At 39.0% G+C, this 14,831-nt stretch overlaps 1 protein-coding gene across 2 annotated transcripts in view; it reads left to right on the top strand.

Moving 5' to 3' along the window:
- The window catches only part of usp34.S (ubiquitin specific peptidase 34 S homeolog), a 130,842-nt gene that overhangs the window by 74,456 nt on the left and 41,555 nt on the right, over positions 1-14,831 (top strand). For both annotated transcript variants that reach the window (XM_018264826.2, XM_018264825.2), the window contains exons 42-48: positions 155-318; positions 1,577-1,642; positions 5,880-6,026; positions 6,110-6,166; positions 7,771-7,848; positions 10,356-10,450; positions 13,350-13,522. In XM_018264826.2, the coding sequence (XP_018120315.1) occupies positions 155-318; positions 1,577-1,642; positions 5,880-6,026; positions 6,110-6,166; positions 7,771-7,848; positions 10,356-10,450; positions 13,350-13,522 (780 nt within the window). The remainder of the gene's footprint in view (positions 1-154; positions 319-1,576; positions 1,643-5,879; positions 6,027-6,109; positions 6,167-7,770; positions 7,849-10,355; positions 10,451-13,349; positions 13,523-14,831) is intronic.

The raw sequence follows: 14,831 nt of genomic DNA, 5'->3' as shown, positions 1-14,831 counted from the left end.
ATGGAGGGGTGCATGGCAGAATTGGCCTGTGCAGTGGGAAAGCAGAAGAGCAATAATCATTAAATCAAATGTAGGTTTGTTACAGAATGCAACCAATTTTCATTTAGAAATGTTTTATATCATTTAATTGTTTAATGTTTGTTGTACCTTGCAGCTTCCCATGCCGCCTACAAATGGGATTATTGGCCCCATGATGATGTCCGAGCTGAATGCAGGTTTGTTGGCCTGACTAACCTTGGGGCAACATGTTATCTGGCTTCCACCATTCAGCAGCTCTACATGATCCCGGAGGCCAGGCAAGCCATCTTTACTGCAAAGGTATAGAATCAATGTATTCAATGTCATTCTTCATTGCTTCACATGTCAAGTGCTCAACGTAAACATAACCAGTGCATTTTCTCTATTGGACACAGGTTACCAAGCAATGAAACTCTCCTTCAGAAGCAGAAATTAACTACTTTACTATTAATTGTTTCTGTTGCCCATACTAAAAATTATAATGAGTAAAAAGGAATTAAGGGATTATGCATTAAACAGTGCAAAGTGTGTTACAGGAAATGTCAACTGTTAAAACCTTATTGGTTGCCATGGGTTACTGCACCGGGGCAAGCAGTTTCTCTTTTAGTATAACTTGGCACAAGACTAAATATTTTAGTATATTCCCTATGTCCAGCCATTCAGGCCAGGTTTTCTTTACACGGTTTCCTAAATAAGCTTTCAGGCTAAGTTAAATATGCACAAAAACCAGGCAGGGCCATCATACCTTTCTGTAATATTTGGCTATTCCCTGTATCTTTTTAATGACATGTCTGAGGATTTCATATGCACAGAATTGACATTGTCTCAGCTGTACTTGTTTCTGCCAAGTGACTTTGGTAGTGGCCACATGCCCGGCTCGTCAGTCAATCTCTTAAACAACAAAATGTTTTGATTTTCCTACAAACGACTAAACCACAATCACCCGCCAGAATGGTATTTACAAAAAGTTCTGTTTAAAACTCTTTGGGGGTCATGTAATAAAATGCACTAACTCGCCCAGGTGCAATTACCCATAGCAACCAATCAGCAGGTACAATTGTTTTAAAGCAAACATCTTATTGGTTGCTATTAGTTACAGCTCCCGGCCAAACTTAGTGCCTTTTATTACATATGGGGGTTGGTAAGGTATAAATTACATTTCTTACTTGCAATTTTATCTTCTCATCATAGTATTCCTGAGAAGGATCTAATTATACACTTCTGAAATGTAGTCCTACTTTCTAAGCTTTATTTAAACAGGATCTTTTATTCCCAAAATTGCATCTGCTGTTGTAGATCCAGTGATGATCAGGCCTCTCTAGGACTGACATAATGTAAGAAGTTTAGCTTTTTGGCTAAATATCCTGAAATTTGGGGTTAACATGGTAAATGGCTATGCTTAAAGTAAGGATTATTAATGCAAAGAGTTCCAGAAGCATTAACATTTTGATATAGTGTAGGGGCTAAACACAAGAAAGTCCTAAAACCACTGACCTACAGAGAACAGGCAACATCAAATTGGTCATTAAAAGTTTTTGTTTTTTTTAATTTCTTTCAGTATTCAGAAGATATGAAGCATAAAACTACTTTGCTGGAACTCCAAAAAATGTTTACATATTTAATGGTAAGTGGAGTTGTTTCCTCTTACACACATTTGATTTTATTCTCCTTCTTTCTCTGGAAAAGACTGTTCTGTCTTGTAATTTAAATATCATGAATTCGTTTTTTTTTTTTTCACTGTGACATTGTTTTTAAACAACATTACTGACTTTAAGTTATAAATATTGAATTAAAGTAAAAAGTTTATTCTCTAAGCTTGGATTTTCTTTTTATGTAATGTTTTTATATTTGCATAAATGAGAATTTATATTCCTTGCAAAGCAAAGAAAACAGAAGATCATAGTTTTTATCAACTTTTTAGCACCTAACCAGTGTTTTTTCAAAAATATATATGTTTTTAAATGATACCTTGGCAAAATTGATTTCTCTAGCCATAAAAGGGAAACCTATATATGAAAAGATAATTCCATGTGAGCAAGTTTGACAATTGATTCATAAATGACAAGAAAATGTAATTCAAAGTCTGATGTACATTAAATACATTTTTTTCATAAATGTTTTTGCAGGTTTATTGCTTTCTGTCCTCTGGGTCTGCTTTTTGAAACAAGGTAATAGGGCTCAGGACTCCTTTAGAGGTGCTAATCGGCCTGTTGGTAATAATATTTCACATTTCAGAGCCCAGAGGTGCAGAATGTAAACAGCCAGACAGCTTCCAATAACAGTTACATTTACAAATATATTTAAAATCATTGATTATTTATAATGAATTATGTATTGGAAAGTTGTTTTGGATAACATCTTCATACATTCTACAAAAAACATATTTCAGCTGGAGGACCCTTTTTAAATAACATAATTACCATATAAACATGGGCTTTATAGCCCAATCCGTATGCTTTCCTAATTATGCACATTACATTTTGGAAAGTTCACAGGACACTTTGCATTTTATCACTGCAATTTTGTTTTCTGAAAAGTTTGCAGCGGTAGAATATTGCATCTGTCATTGGTCACTTGCAAATTCGGAATCGGTTCGGCCGGGCAGAAGGATTCGTCCGAATCCTGCTGAAAAAGGCTGAATCCTGGACAAATCCCGAACCGAATCCTGAATTCGATGCATGCCTAGTCTAAAGTGCACAGTTACATCAATTTATAAAGTGAGAAGTGCATTTCATTTTAATTTACAACAAATCCTTTCCTTTCTTGCACTAAACAGAAACATCTGAAACGAAAGTAATATTCTTCTTCCTGTCCCAACCAGCGAGGTCCAACCAAGTCAACATTGCACTCAGAATTCCTCTGTATAAACAAACCTCCTCCATTCCTGGGCTGCAGGTTGTGAGATAAAGAGCAGCTATTATACAGAAGCTTTCAGTAGACCGCTGATGGATTTTGATTGTGCTTGTGGGGTTTAGGAAGCAGAATGGAACATAAATTTCAGTTTCAGATTTTGCCCTGTTTAGTGTAAGAATTAAACCATTAAACCATAGATATTTCTTTATTAAAACAATACGCAGAAAATTTATTCTTAAACAAACCTTCTTTCTCTGTCGTCTTAGGGGGACACAGGGGCCGATGGGGTTAAGCTCCACCCTCCAGGAGGCGGGACACTTGAATAGTAATTAAGGGGCGTGGCCATCAGGCTTTACCCCTCACACTGTACATTCCTGTTCAGTTTTTTAAGTGTCCTGCTACCGGGAGGTTGGATCTGCGTGTGACGATACGTTCAGCTCTGACTGATACTGATCGGGGTGAGGCTGAAAAAGCAGGGTTACCTGTTTTTATATGGGCAGCCCCCTACGAGGTGCAGCACATCGGGGTCATTATCTAGCATTTTACACTATACAGACCACCTAGACATTGCCTGTGCTGCCTGACCCAGTGCAGAAGGTCTGGCCGGTGTGGGGGTAAGTGGTATGATGCCTGTCTTAACAGGAATATTGCCTAATTACTGGTGCTCTCCCCCCCCCCCTCTTTCTTTCCTCCCCCCGACCTCCGCTGCCATTGCCTAACACTCATGTGGTACTTGCTGCAGTTTCCAACTCCTTAGGCCGCAGAGACCGCGCGCTGTGTGGGAGGGCTGGAGGCTGCGGTAGAGTAGCTCCCGGGCTGACTCGTGTTAAGTCAGGGAGCACATATGGGTGGAACGCGTGTGCATTCCACCTTCTAACCCTCTGGCGGTCATTTTCTTTCGGCGAGAAGAAAACCGCGAGTACGTAATGGAACGCAAACATTCCAGAGGCACAGGTGAGGTACCTTGCCTGTACTAATTGTCAGCTAAAGTTTTCAGGGGGCCAGGGGGAGCCGCTGTCTTGCACTCAGGGGCAGGGGGCAACCAGCACCCCAGGGGGTATTCCAGCTGCACAAGTTGAGAATTCTCCTGGGAAAAGTGCTAGTTAGACTCAGTCACAAATCCGGTGCTAAACGCAAACGGTTAGATGACACAAAGGAGGATACTGTCAACCCTGCTAGGTCTGACGAGTCATCTCCTGAACAACACTCATCTCCCTCTGAGGGTGAGATTGCTTCTTCTGGGTCTTCTTGTGCGGATGAGGAGGATTATCAGGATAAGGGCAGAGACAGTTATAATTTACACGATGTAGACGGCATTAATTAAGGGGGTGCTTGAGGTACTGAATATGTCACAGAAGCCCAAACAGACAGATGAGGCGCCTACCCTATTGAAGAGGCAGCACAAATCGTCAGTCTGCTTTCCAGAGCATGAGCAACTGCAGAGTCTGATTCAAGACGAGTGGAATTCCCCCGAGCATAAATTTTGAGCAACTAAGAAATTTTCGAAGTCGTATCCGTTCCCGAAGGAATTGGTAGAAAAATGGTCTAACCCACCAGCAGTAGATGCTCCAGTGTCTAGACTTTCAGAGTTCATCACCCTACCAGTCACCAACGCGGCAGCGTTCAAAGACCATTCAGATAGAAAGTTAGAGGGCTTTCTATGAGCAATTTACACCTGTTTGGCATCAGCATGGGTGTCCAGAGCTATACAAGCATGGTCGGAGTCCCTAGTTAAAGACATTCAGAATGGGACATTGTGACAGGAATTGTTATCATCCCACAAGCTATAGTGTAAAGCTGGCCATAGACGCAAAGATCTCATCGTACAAATCTAGGATTCGTAGGATTTTCAGAACGTGTGTGGAGAGTCCCGACATTTTTCGTCCGGCAGAGGTCGGTCGTTTAGTCGATCAGGCAGGTTAGAATCTAGTGCTGGAAGCATTGCTTGATCCACCGTTTGAACCGTTAAGTTCAGTTTCAGATACATGGATTACCTATAAGGTGGTGTTTCTGGTGGCAATTTCATCTACCAGGAGAGTATCAGATCTCCGCACTCTCTTGTGTGAACCTCCATACTTAATCTTTCATAAAGACAAAGCTGTTCTCAGAACAGTGCCGACATTTCTACCCAAAGTTGTTTCTGCCTTCCATGTGAACCAAGAAATTGTAGTTCCTTCTCTCTATTCGGAATCTAAGAATGATAAGGAACGCCGACTACACAAATTAGATGTTGTCAGAGCATTGCAATGGTATGTTGAACGATCTAAGTCCTTTAGAAAATCTCAGGCTCCTTGGACGGAAGGTGTTGCAATCGGTAATCAAATAATTGTGTTCCATATATGTATATACAGCTCACTCCCACCCTGCTGTTGTTGGGACTACTTTAAGTCCACATCGGTCCCTGTGTCCCCCCTAAGACAACCGAGAAAACAGGATTTTTGATACTCACCTTTAAATCTGTTTCTCTGTAGTTGAAAGGGGGACACAGGGCTTCCCGCCTCGGCGAGCTGGTGACCGTGTGGTGACGTTTGAATAGTTCCTTGGTTTACTTTCTGCCTGTTAATAGTTTTAATAATTACGGTAGCAGCTTTGGAACAAACTGAATAGGAATGTACAGTGTGAGGGGTAAAGCCTGGTGGGCTCGCCCCTTAATTACTATTCAAGTGTCCTGCCTCCTGGACGATGGAGCTCAACTCCATCAGTCCCTGTGTCCCCCTTTCGACTACAGAGAAACAGATATAATGGTGAGTATCAAAAATCCTGTTATATTGAACTCATGTTGCAAAGGTGATACACTGCCCCCTTAAATTATAGATTGTGTTTTGTGACTTTTTTTTGTGGCTTTAGATAAACAACTGCCCTTGTTTAATATGTCAGACTGGGCACTGGAGATGAACATACACTTATTGTATTTAGCTTCCTTCTTACCCAGACCTCATGACATTGTTTTAAAGATTGATGAAATTCTCAGGGTGAAATGTACTGATTGAAATTAATGTGTATTACAGGAAAGTGAATGCAAAGCTTACAATCCAAGGCCGTTCTGTAAGACATACACAATGGATAAACAACCTCTCAATACAGGAGAACAGAAGGATATGACCGAGTTCTTTACAGATCTTATAACAAAAATTGAAGAAATGACGCCTGAACTGGTGAGTTATTTTATAGCACATTCCATCTACTGAAATATCTCTGTTGTCCTAACACAGCAGTGACATCCGTTTCATCCTCACAGAAAAATACCGTCAAAAGCTTATTTGGGGGTGTCATTACCAACAACGTGGTGTCCTTGGTAAGTCTTTTCATTTTCTTTTGTAATATACAATAAACACAGTAAAGCTAGAACTCTCTTCTCTAGAAAGCTTAGAAATACAGGACTTCTATTTACCATGTTCTTATACAGGTATGGGATCCGTTATCCAGAAACTCATTATCCAAAAAGCTCAGAATTATGGAAAAGCCATCTCCCATACACTCCATTTTATCCAAATAATCCAAATTTTTAAAACCTTTTTCTCTGTAATAATACAATAGTACCTTGTACTTGATCTGAACTAAGATATAATTAATCCTTATTCACGGCAAATCAATCCTACTAGTCATATTTAAATCATATTTTGGTAGAATTAAGGTACGAAGATCCAAATTACAGAAAGATCCATTATCTGGAATACCCCAGGTCCCAAGCATTTTGGATAACAGGTCCCATACCTGTATCAGCAAACCGTTCTTGTTTTCATGTCTGTAATAAATTAAACAGTAACTTTTCCTTGATGGTTACTATGCAACAATAAATCCATGTTGGTGGATTTTTTTGATTCATGTAGTTCTTTGTTATATTTTAATGGACTTAGTAGAAAGAAATGCCAAATTACACAAAGACCCAGTGATGCTCTTGAAATTGCGAGCACTGGTGCATTTCAGCCAACGTGTTTTTAGTGTGAAAAGTCTCATTGCTGTTGCTTCTGAATAAAGTACCCCCTCTTGTAAAATATAAGGATATTATAAGTCACCGAGGTCATGGAACTCCGAGGTTACCTCTAATATCCTCATATTTTCCAACAAGGGCTACTTATTTATTATAATACACAAGTTTTAATGAGTCATGTGACAAAAATGGCATCACTACTCAACGTTTATAACTGATGACATCACTAGTCACCGTTTATAAGGATATATTTTACAAGATATTCATGGCTTTTGTGTATTATATTTATATATATATATATATATATATATATATATATATATTCCATTCAGCTGGAGGGCAGACGAAAGAGAATTGTAGGCTTTTTATCACTGGCTAAAATGTGCACATAAGTAATATATATCTGTAAATAATAGAGGGCAGTGTTGCTTAGCATTACAACAGTGCCAAGCAACTTGTCTCAATATTTGTTTTTATGCAGGTACTTAATACTTAATATTATGTCCCTGGATAATGTGTTTGTAGTAAAGGAGAAGGAAACCCCAAGCTGGTGCTCCTCTCAGCAGAAAACTGCCTCGGCTTGCAGTTCTTCAAGCGAGCAGTATGGAGTCATCCTCTTCCAGCTTCTTTTTTTGTGAGGTCGCACATGTGCAGTAACGTGTAAAGCTAAACTTTAACAAAAAAGCTTGCTCTTTCACTCTTCTGCTCGTGCGTCAGCCTTTGGATTTAAAAAAAAAAAGAAAAAGATGCACATTGGTGCTTGCTGAGAACAGCACCGGCCGAGGGTATCAAGTAAGTGATTACAGTTACTTGGAGGGATCCTACTTTTTGGCACCCCAGGTGATTGTGACTTTCCTTCTCCTTTAATGGATGTGGGAATTGATCTATTACCCAATGGCCCCAAATGTTACTAAAGTTATTTATTTGTCCATAAAGTCACACTTTTTTTGCTCATATTTTGTTTGTAGGATTGTGAGCATGTTAGTCAGACAGCTGAAGAGTTCTACACAGTCAGATGCCAGGTAGCCGATATGAAGAACATTTATGTAAGTAACACTAAAATATGAATGCTTTCGTTTATTTTTTCTTCATATAATATGAAACCCGCAGCTCTATCCAAACAGTAAAAGTCAAAGCTGCTGGTAAAAGAAACGGAGCTCACCAAATGCAAGACTTGACGTGGGTGTGTGTGTGCTCCAGGTCTGTCGCTTAAGGGCTCAGCATTCTTGGCAAACTGAAGCAAACAATGTAAACATAACCCATTTCGTATCTAGAGATACGTAATCCTAGGCATAGTACCTATAATTACGTATCTCTAGATAAGAATCGCGTTCGGACAGTTGTTTTAATCTATGGAATAAAGATCGAGATTTTATCCAACCCGGTGTGCGTGCTCATTCCACGATTTTCATTTTTTTTACAACCTAATCTCTTACAACCATGACTTTTTTTATATGATTTTTTCTTCTTTCTTAAAATAACATATTAGACGCAGCCATGTTTGTGTTGGCTTGTGCTTTGTTTAGCTTTTTTACTTATCTTAAAGAGTACCTGTTGGCAAAAAAACAGTTCCCCATCCAATGATGTGGGCTAATGGGGCCAGCACTCCGGTTGGGGGTAACAGTAGTTTTTTTGTTTTTTAATTTCCCCACGCACCACTAAGCCACCCGCATCAGGAGGGAACTCCCGGTACGAGCGGCCATGTTGAGGCACACGCATGCTCATAATGAACGAATTCTGCGACTTTATGCGGATGCAGGTGACGTCAGAAGAGCATTATGCGTTATGCACAACATAGTCGCTTTCACCGGGAGCTCGCTCAGGATATTATGAATAAAGTTAAATCTGGAACCATAGAATCTATTCTTACCTGTGGTGTAGATTCTACAATGTATGGCACATAAAGTTATGAAAGTTAATGCTTGATTTTACTGTCCCTTGAATGATGCCTTGTCTAATAATACAGGTATGGAATCAGTTATCCAGAAAGCTCATAATTACGGGAAGGTCCTCTCACATAGACTTTCATTTTATCCAAATAATTCAAGTTTTTAAAAATGATTTCTCTGTATTAATAAAATTGTACCTTATACTCAATCCTAAGCAAGATATTAATCCTTAATGGAAGCAGAACCAGCCTATTGCCTTTATTTAATGTTTACCGTATATACTCGAGTATAAGCCGAGTTTTTCAGCATCCAAAATGTGCTGAAAAAGTCTACCTCGGCTTATACTCTGTTGTTAATATGAAAGAATAACAGTGATGGCAATATCACACAGTGCCCTCTGTTGGTTATATGGAAGATTAACAGCGATGGCAATATCACACAGCGCCCTCTGTTGGTTATATGAAAGAATAACAGTGACTGCAATATCACACAGCGCCCTCTGTTGGTTATATGAAAGATTAACAGTGATGGCAATATCACACAGCGCCATCTGTTGGTTATATGAAAGAATAACAGTGCGCCCTCTGTTGGTTATATGAAGAATTAACAGTGATGGCAATATCACACAGCACCCTCTGTTGGTTATATGAAAGAATAACAGTGACTGCAATATCACATAGCGCCATCTGTTGGTTATATGAAAGAATAACAGTGACTGCAATTTCACACAGCGCCATCTGTTGGTTATATGAAAGAATAACAGCGATGGCAATATCACACAGCGCCCTCTGTTGGTTATATGAAAGAATAACAGTGACTGCAATATCACACAGCACCCTCTGTTGGTTATATGAAAGAATAACAGTGACTGCAATTTCACACAGCGCCATCTGTTGGTTATATGAAAGAATAACAGCGATGGCAATATCACACAGCGCCCTCTGTTGGTTATATGAAAGAATAACAGTGACTGCAATATCACACAGCGCCCTCTGTTGGTTATATGAAAGAATAACAGTGACTGCAATATCACACAGCGCCCTCTGTTGGTTATATGAAAGATTAACAGTGACTGCAATATCACACAGCACCCTCTGTTGGTTATATGAAGGATTAACAGTGATGGCAATATCAAACCGCACCCTCTGCACATGGTAGTGGGACAGTGGGACAATGCACGCAGTAATCCGTTTGGCAATTCTCTGTCACCATCAACTTTGCAAAGAAGTCCGGTTGATCGCTGGGGGTCACTTTGGCGGAATGTGCGCTGCTGGGAGACAGGGCTGTAGGTGTGTCTAGGCTTATACTCGAGTCAATACGTTTTCCCAGTTTTAGTAGGTAAAATTAGGTACCTCGGCTTATACTCAGGTCGGTTTATACTTGAGTATATACGGTAAATGATTTTCTAGTAGTCTTAAGGTATGAAGATCCAAATAACGGAAAGTACCCCAAGTCCCAAGCATTCTGGATAACAGGTCCCATACCTGTATTTGACAGTTGTAAGTCCTTCTACTCCAGTTATTATATAGATCAACTGTAATGGCAGAGTGTTGTTTTCTATAGCCCATTTTACCTGCACTTTGTGTTAAACATTGTATTTGTCTAAAGAATTTTATTAAGGGATGAATATATATATATATATTCCTTGTGTTTGTATAATACAGGAATCTTTGGATGAAGTCACTATCAAGGACACTCTGGAAGGTGACAACATGTACACTTGCTCTCACTGCGGCAAGAAGGTGCGAGCTGAAAAGAGGTTCGTATAATTCTGCAAATAAAATGCCTCTTCCATGTTAAATGGGAACATTATCCAAAAGCTGATTTTTGTAAAATGAAAGAAGAATTCTAAGCAACATTCTAATATATCCTCATTGACATTTTTTCAGTGGTTTTAAAGTTTTGTAAATGCAGTTACGATAAAAAGCAACGTTTGTTTAATCCATTTTGTTCTCTTCCTGTGACTTTTAAAGGGGTTGTCCACTTTTGAGTTAACTTTTAGCTTGATGTAGAGAGGGATATTCTGAGATTATTTGCAATTGGTTTTCATTTTTTATTATTTGTGTTTTTTGAGTTATTTAGCTTTTTATTCAGCTGCTCTCCAGTTAGCAGTGTCAGCAACTGGGTTGCTAGGGTCCAAATTATCTTAACAACCATGCATTGATTTGAATAAGAGACTGGAATATAAATAGGAGAGGGCCTAAAAAGGAGAGGAGTAATAAAATGTAGCAATAACTATAAATGTGTAGCCTTACAGAACATTTGTTTCTTAGATGGGGTCACTGACTCCCATTTGAAAATTGGAAAAGAGTCAGAAGAAAAAGGCAAACGATTCAAAAACTATAAAAAATAAATAAATAAATGAAGACCAATTGAAAAGTTGCTCAGACGTGGCCATTCTATAACATACTAAAAGTTACCTTGAAGGTGAACCACCCCTTTAAAGCATATAGCTGGAGTCAGGTCTCCAGGCTTTTCAATCAACTGGTTTGCTACCTGGTTTCAGGTGCTGAAAATGAACATTAAGACACATGTTGCATTTATAACAATTACATTTACATTAGTGATGTGGCGGGCGGATGCCACTTTCATCTGCCAACTTCTGGCTTTATAGCTGTGCGCCTGCTTGCCCCTCCCCTTTGGTGACGTCATTGGTGGGTTGGTGCGGGTTTATAAAAGGAAGCCGGTAGGCTGATGAGGGCGGGCGTTAGTTGACGGAGGGTGGGCTTTGGACGAGTGCAGGTCGGGGAAAACCCAACCCGCACATCACTAATTCACAAATAGCTTTAGAACTGCAGAAAAATGTTCATGCATTTTGGAAATGAGCTTAGAATTACATTTACTTTCATTATTCAAAACGTTGTTTTTGACTGAAGGCCCCCTTCAATCTTAGACTTTTTTTTTTAACTGGGCTGAGAAAAATGTAGTGTCAAGTAGGGATGGGCGAATTTGAACCGTTTGGTTTCGCCAAAAATTCACCGCCGGTGAAATCTCGCAGACGCCCATTAAAGTCTATGATGCGCTGCAAATTTTTTTTGACGTGCAAAGCCATACAAGTGTATGGGTGTCATTTCCGCATCGAAACAAGGCGAAAAAATTCGCCCATCCCTAGTGGCAAACAGTACTTGTAATGTTCATGTACATTTTGTATCGGTGGAATTCATTGCTTACATATGTACAATGGTATAATAAAATAGGAGACATGGTGATTGTCAATGTAGATTGACTTCATTTCAACTTAAACAGGTTGGTCACCTTTAAATTAACTGTTAGGATGATGTAGAGAGTGATAGTCTGAGACAATTTTCATTTTTTATTATTTGTGGTTTTTGAGTTTTCGCTTTTTATTCAGCTGCTCTCCAGTTTGCAATTTCAGCCATCTGGTTGCTAGGGCCCAAATTACCTTAACAACCATGCACTGATTTGAATAAGAGACTGGAATATGAATAGGAGAGGCCTGAATAGAAAGACGAGTAATAAAAAGTAGCAATAACAAACTTGTAGTCTTATAGAGCATTTGTTTTTTAGATGGGGTCAGTGACCCTCCATTTAAAAGTTTAAAAGATTCAGAAGAAGGCAAATAATTAAATAAAACTATAATAAATAAATAATTATCTATTGAAAAGTTGCATAGAATTGGCCATTCCATGACATCCTAAAAGTTCATGTAAAAGTGAACCGCCCCTAAATGTATCCTATAGCTTATTGAGCATAGTATGTTGGAGAGTAAGTTACTACCTTGCAGGTTTATTCGTTTGTGTTTTCTGTTTTCGGGGTACATCAAAAAAAACCTTTTTTCACTAGTTTCCAAACAAGTGCCAATGTTTGTCAGTCATACACTATATAATGTCCTCACTCTTTCCATCTACCATTGTAAACAGTTAACAGAGTACAATAAACTGTAAGCTCTGCAGCATTATTCTGACTGTGCGTCCGATGGTTTAAGTGAAACATGGATTCCATGCAGGTGGATAATGCGCTATATAAAGCATTGCATTTCCTTACAACTGGGGAATGCGAGCACATAACCACAAAACCACAAATACAAACGTACTTTGTATTACAAGTTGCTGTTCAGTCCAGTCAATTAAGATGCACAAGTTGGTAACAGGACAACCTTATTGTGGTATTTGCAGCAGGGCCGGTTTTATATTTCTCAGCTCTGAATAAATGTGTTGAAAATGATCATAAAAAGAAGACTTTTTGTATCATCTACTTAAATTGGAGAATTTATAGTGTAAAATCAAGGTTCAGAAAACAAATTATAAATCAAGTTACCAAAGTCATAGCTCCAAGATGTAACACAAATGTAAGTGGGTAAATATATCTATGAAGTTCAACTATAGAAGATGATAAATGATGCCTCGGCAGTCTGTTTATTGTACCTCTTGTTTTGGCCTGTGCTGCTGCTGCTACACTTGTTCTGCTGGGCGTGGATGGAAATCTGAAATAGGGATGCAGCAAATCAACAACTTTGGATAAGAATAAGACATACAACTTACACAAACATTTCACCATTTCCTTGCTTGTGGGGTGAAGTCATGTGAATTCAGATTGGATTCGACCTAATCTTGAATGAAATTTAGAAACTAGTGCATCCCTAATCTGAGCACATCGAACACAGCTTATTATTATTATTATTATTATTATTGTTTCAGAGCCTGTTTTAAGAAGCTGCCACGAATATTAAGCTTTAATACTATGAGGTATACATTTAATATGGTCACCATGATGAAAGAAAAAGTCAACACACACTTCTCTTTCCCACATCGGCTGGATATGACATCATATACTGAGGATTTTCTGATGGGGAAGAATGACCGAATAGAAGGTACACCTTTAGTTTTATAATACAGAGACATTTTGTTTTACTTGGAAGTCTGTGCTGAACATTTGCTACAACTATGTTTACAGATGAGTGCAGTGTGTGTATATATATATATACAGTTCAGTTGTGCAAAAATAGGTTTCCCAGGGGGCTATATGTTGGAGTGCTGGGGTAAATTTCTATTAATTTGTATATCAAGCCGTACCCACGTGCACCCAATAAAAAGGGATTGAGCTGCATTTTTTTGATTTAATTATATTATATATGGGGAGGTGGCGCTCTCCTTGATGCTTGCTCTCCCAACCCCCGCTTAATGGTGTCTTTGGAAGAGATCATGCTAGACAAAGAGAAAAGCAGGTATGATCTTTCTCCCCCCAAAGATAATACTTTTTTCACTTAGGATAGGACTGACGCACGGACACTGCCTTGACGGGGCGCGTCAGCTTATGCATGCTTTGTACAAACTTTGTAACTAAAAGTGTCTCTTTTTGTGTTAGTTACAGTTCAGTTGTGCAAAAATAGGTTTCCCAGGGGGCTATATGTTGGAGTGCTGGGGTAAATTTCTATTAATATATATAAATATATATATATATATATATATATATATATATATATATATATATATATATATATATATATATATATATATATATATATATGTTGTCTAGTCTATTTATCTATTCTATCAATTCTGTTGTTTGAATATACAGGACAGAATTCAAGGGTTTTTCATGCTCAGATATTCTGTGTCTGGTTGAAATTGTAAACTTGGTTTGATGCCTTTGCAATAATGAAATTAAAGGATAGGCATCGCTGTTAAAAAGAATGTAGAGCTATCAGCGATAGAATAAATCCCTATTACTTCTATTGAGCCCTACTCTTAAAGGTGGCCATACACGGGCCGATAAAAGCTGCCGACTTATTGGCCCGTATATGGGGCCCCCGAAGGGCTTCCCTGATCGAGATCTGGCCGAAAGTCGGGCAGATCTCGATCGGATGGGACAAAAAATCCCGTCGGATCGCGGCCGCATCTGTTCATTGATGCGGTCCCGCGATCCGACCCCCGTTTCCCATGCGTTAGGATCTGATCGGATCAGCCCGATATTGCCCACCTCAAGGTGGGCATATCGGAGAGAGATCCGCTCGTTTGGCGACATCGCCAAACGAGTGGATCTCTCGGTGTATGGCCACCTTTAGTCATTCTTTTGGTCTGTCATTAAACAGCAGCATTGTTTCTAGCAAAAGTAGAGCCCTAGCAACCAGTTTAGTTTTAATTTCAAACAGGGGAGCTACAGAATATGAAGTTACATCA

Source organism: Xenopus laevis, chromosome 5S (genome assembly GCF_017654675.1).
Source record: "Xenopus laevis strain J_2021 chromosome 5S, Xenopus_laevis_v10.1, whole genome shotgun sequence".
NCBI classification, from domain to species: Eukaryota; Metazoa; Chordata; class Amphibia; order Anura; family Pipidae; genus Xenopus; species Xenopus laevis.
The sequence above is the reverse complement of the archived record's forward strand: the minus strand, read 5'-3'. Positions and strand labels throughout refer to the sequence as shown.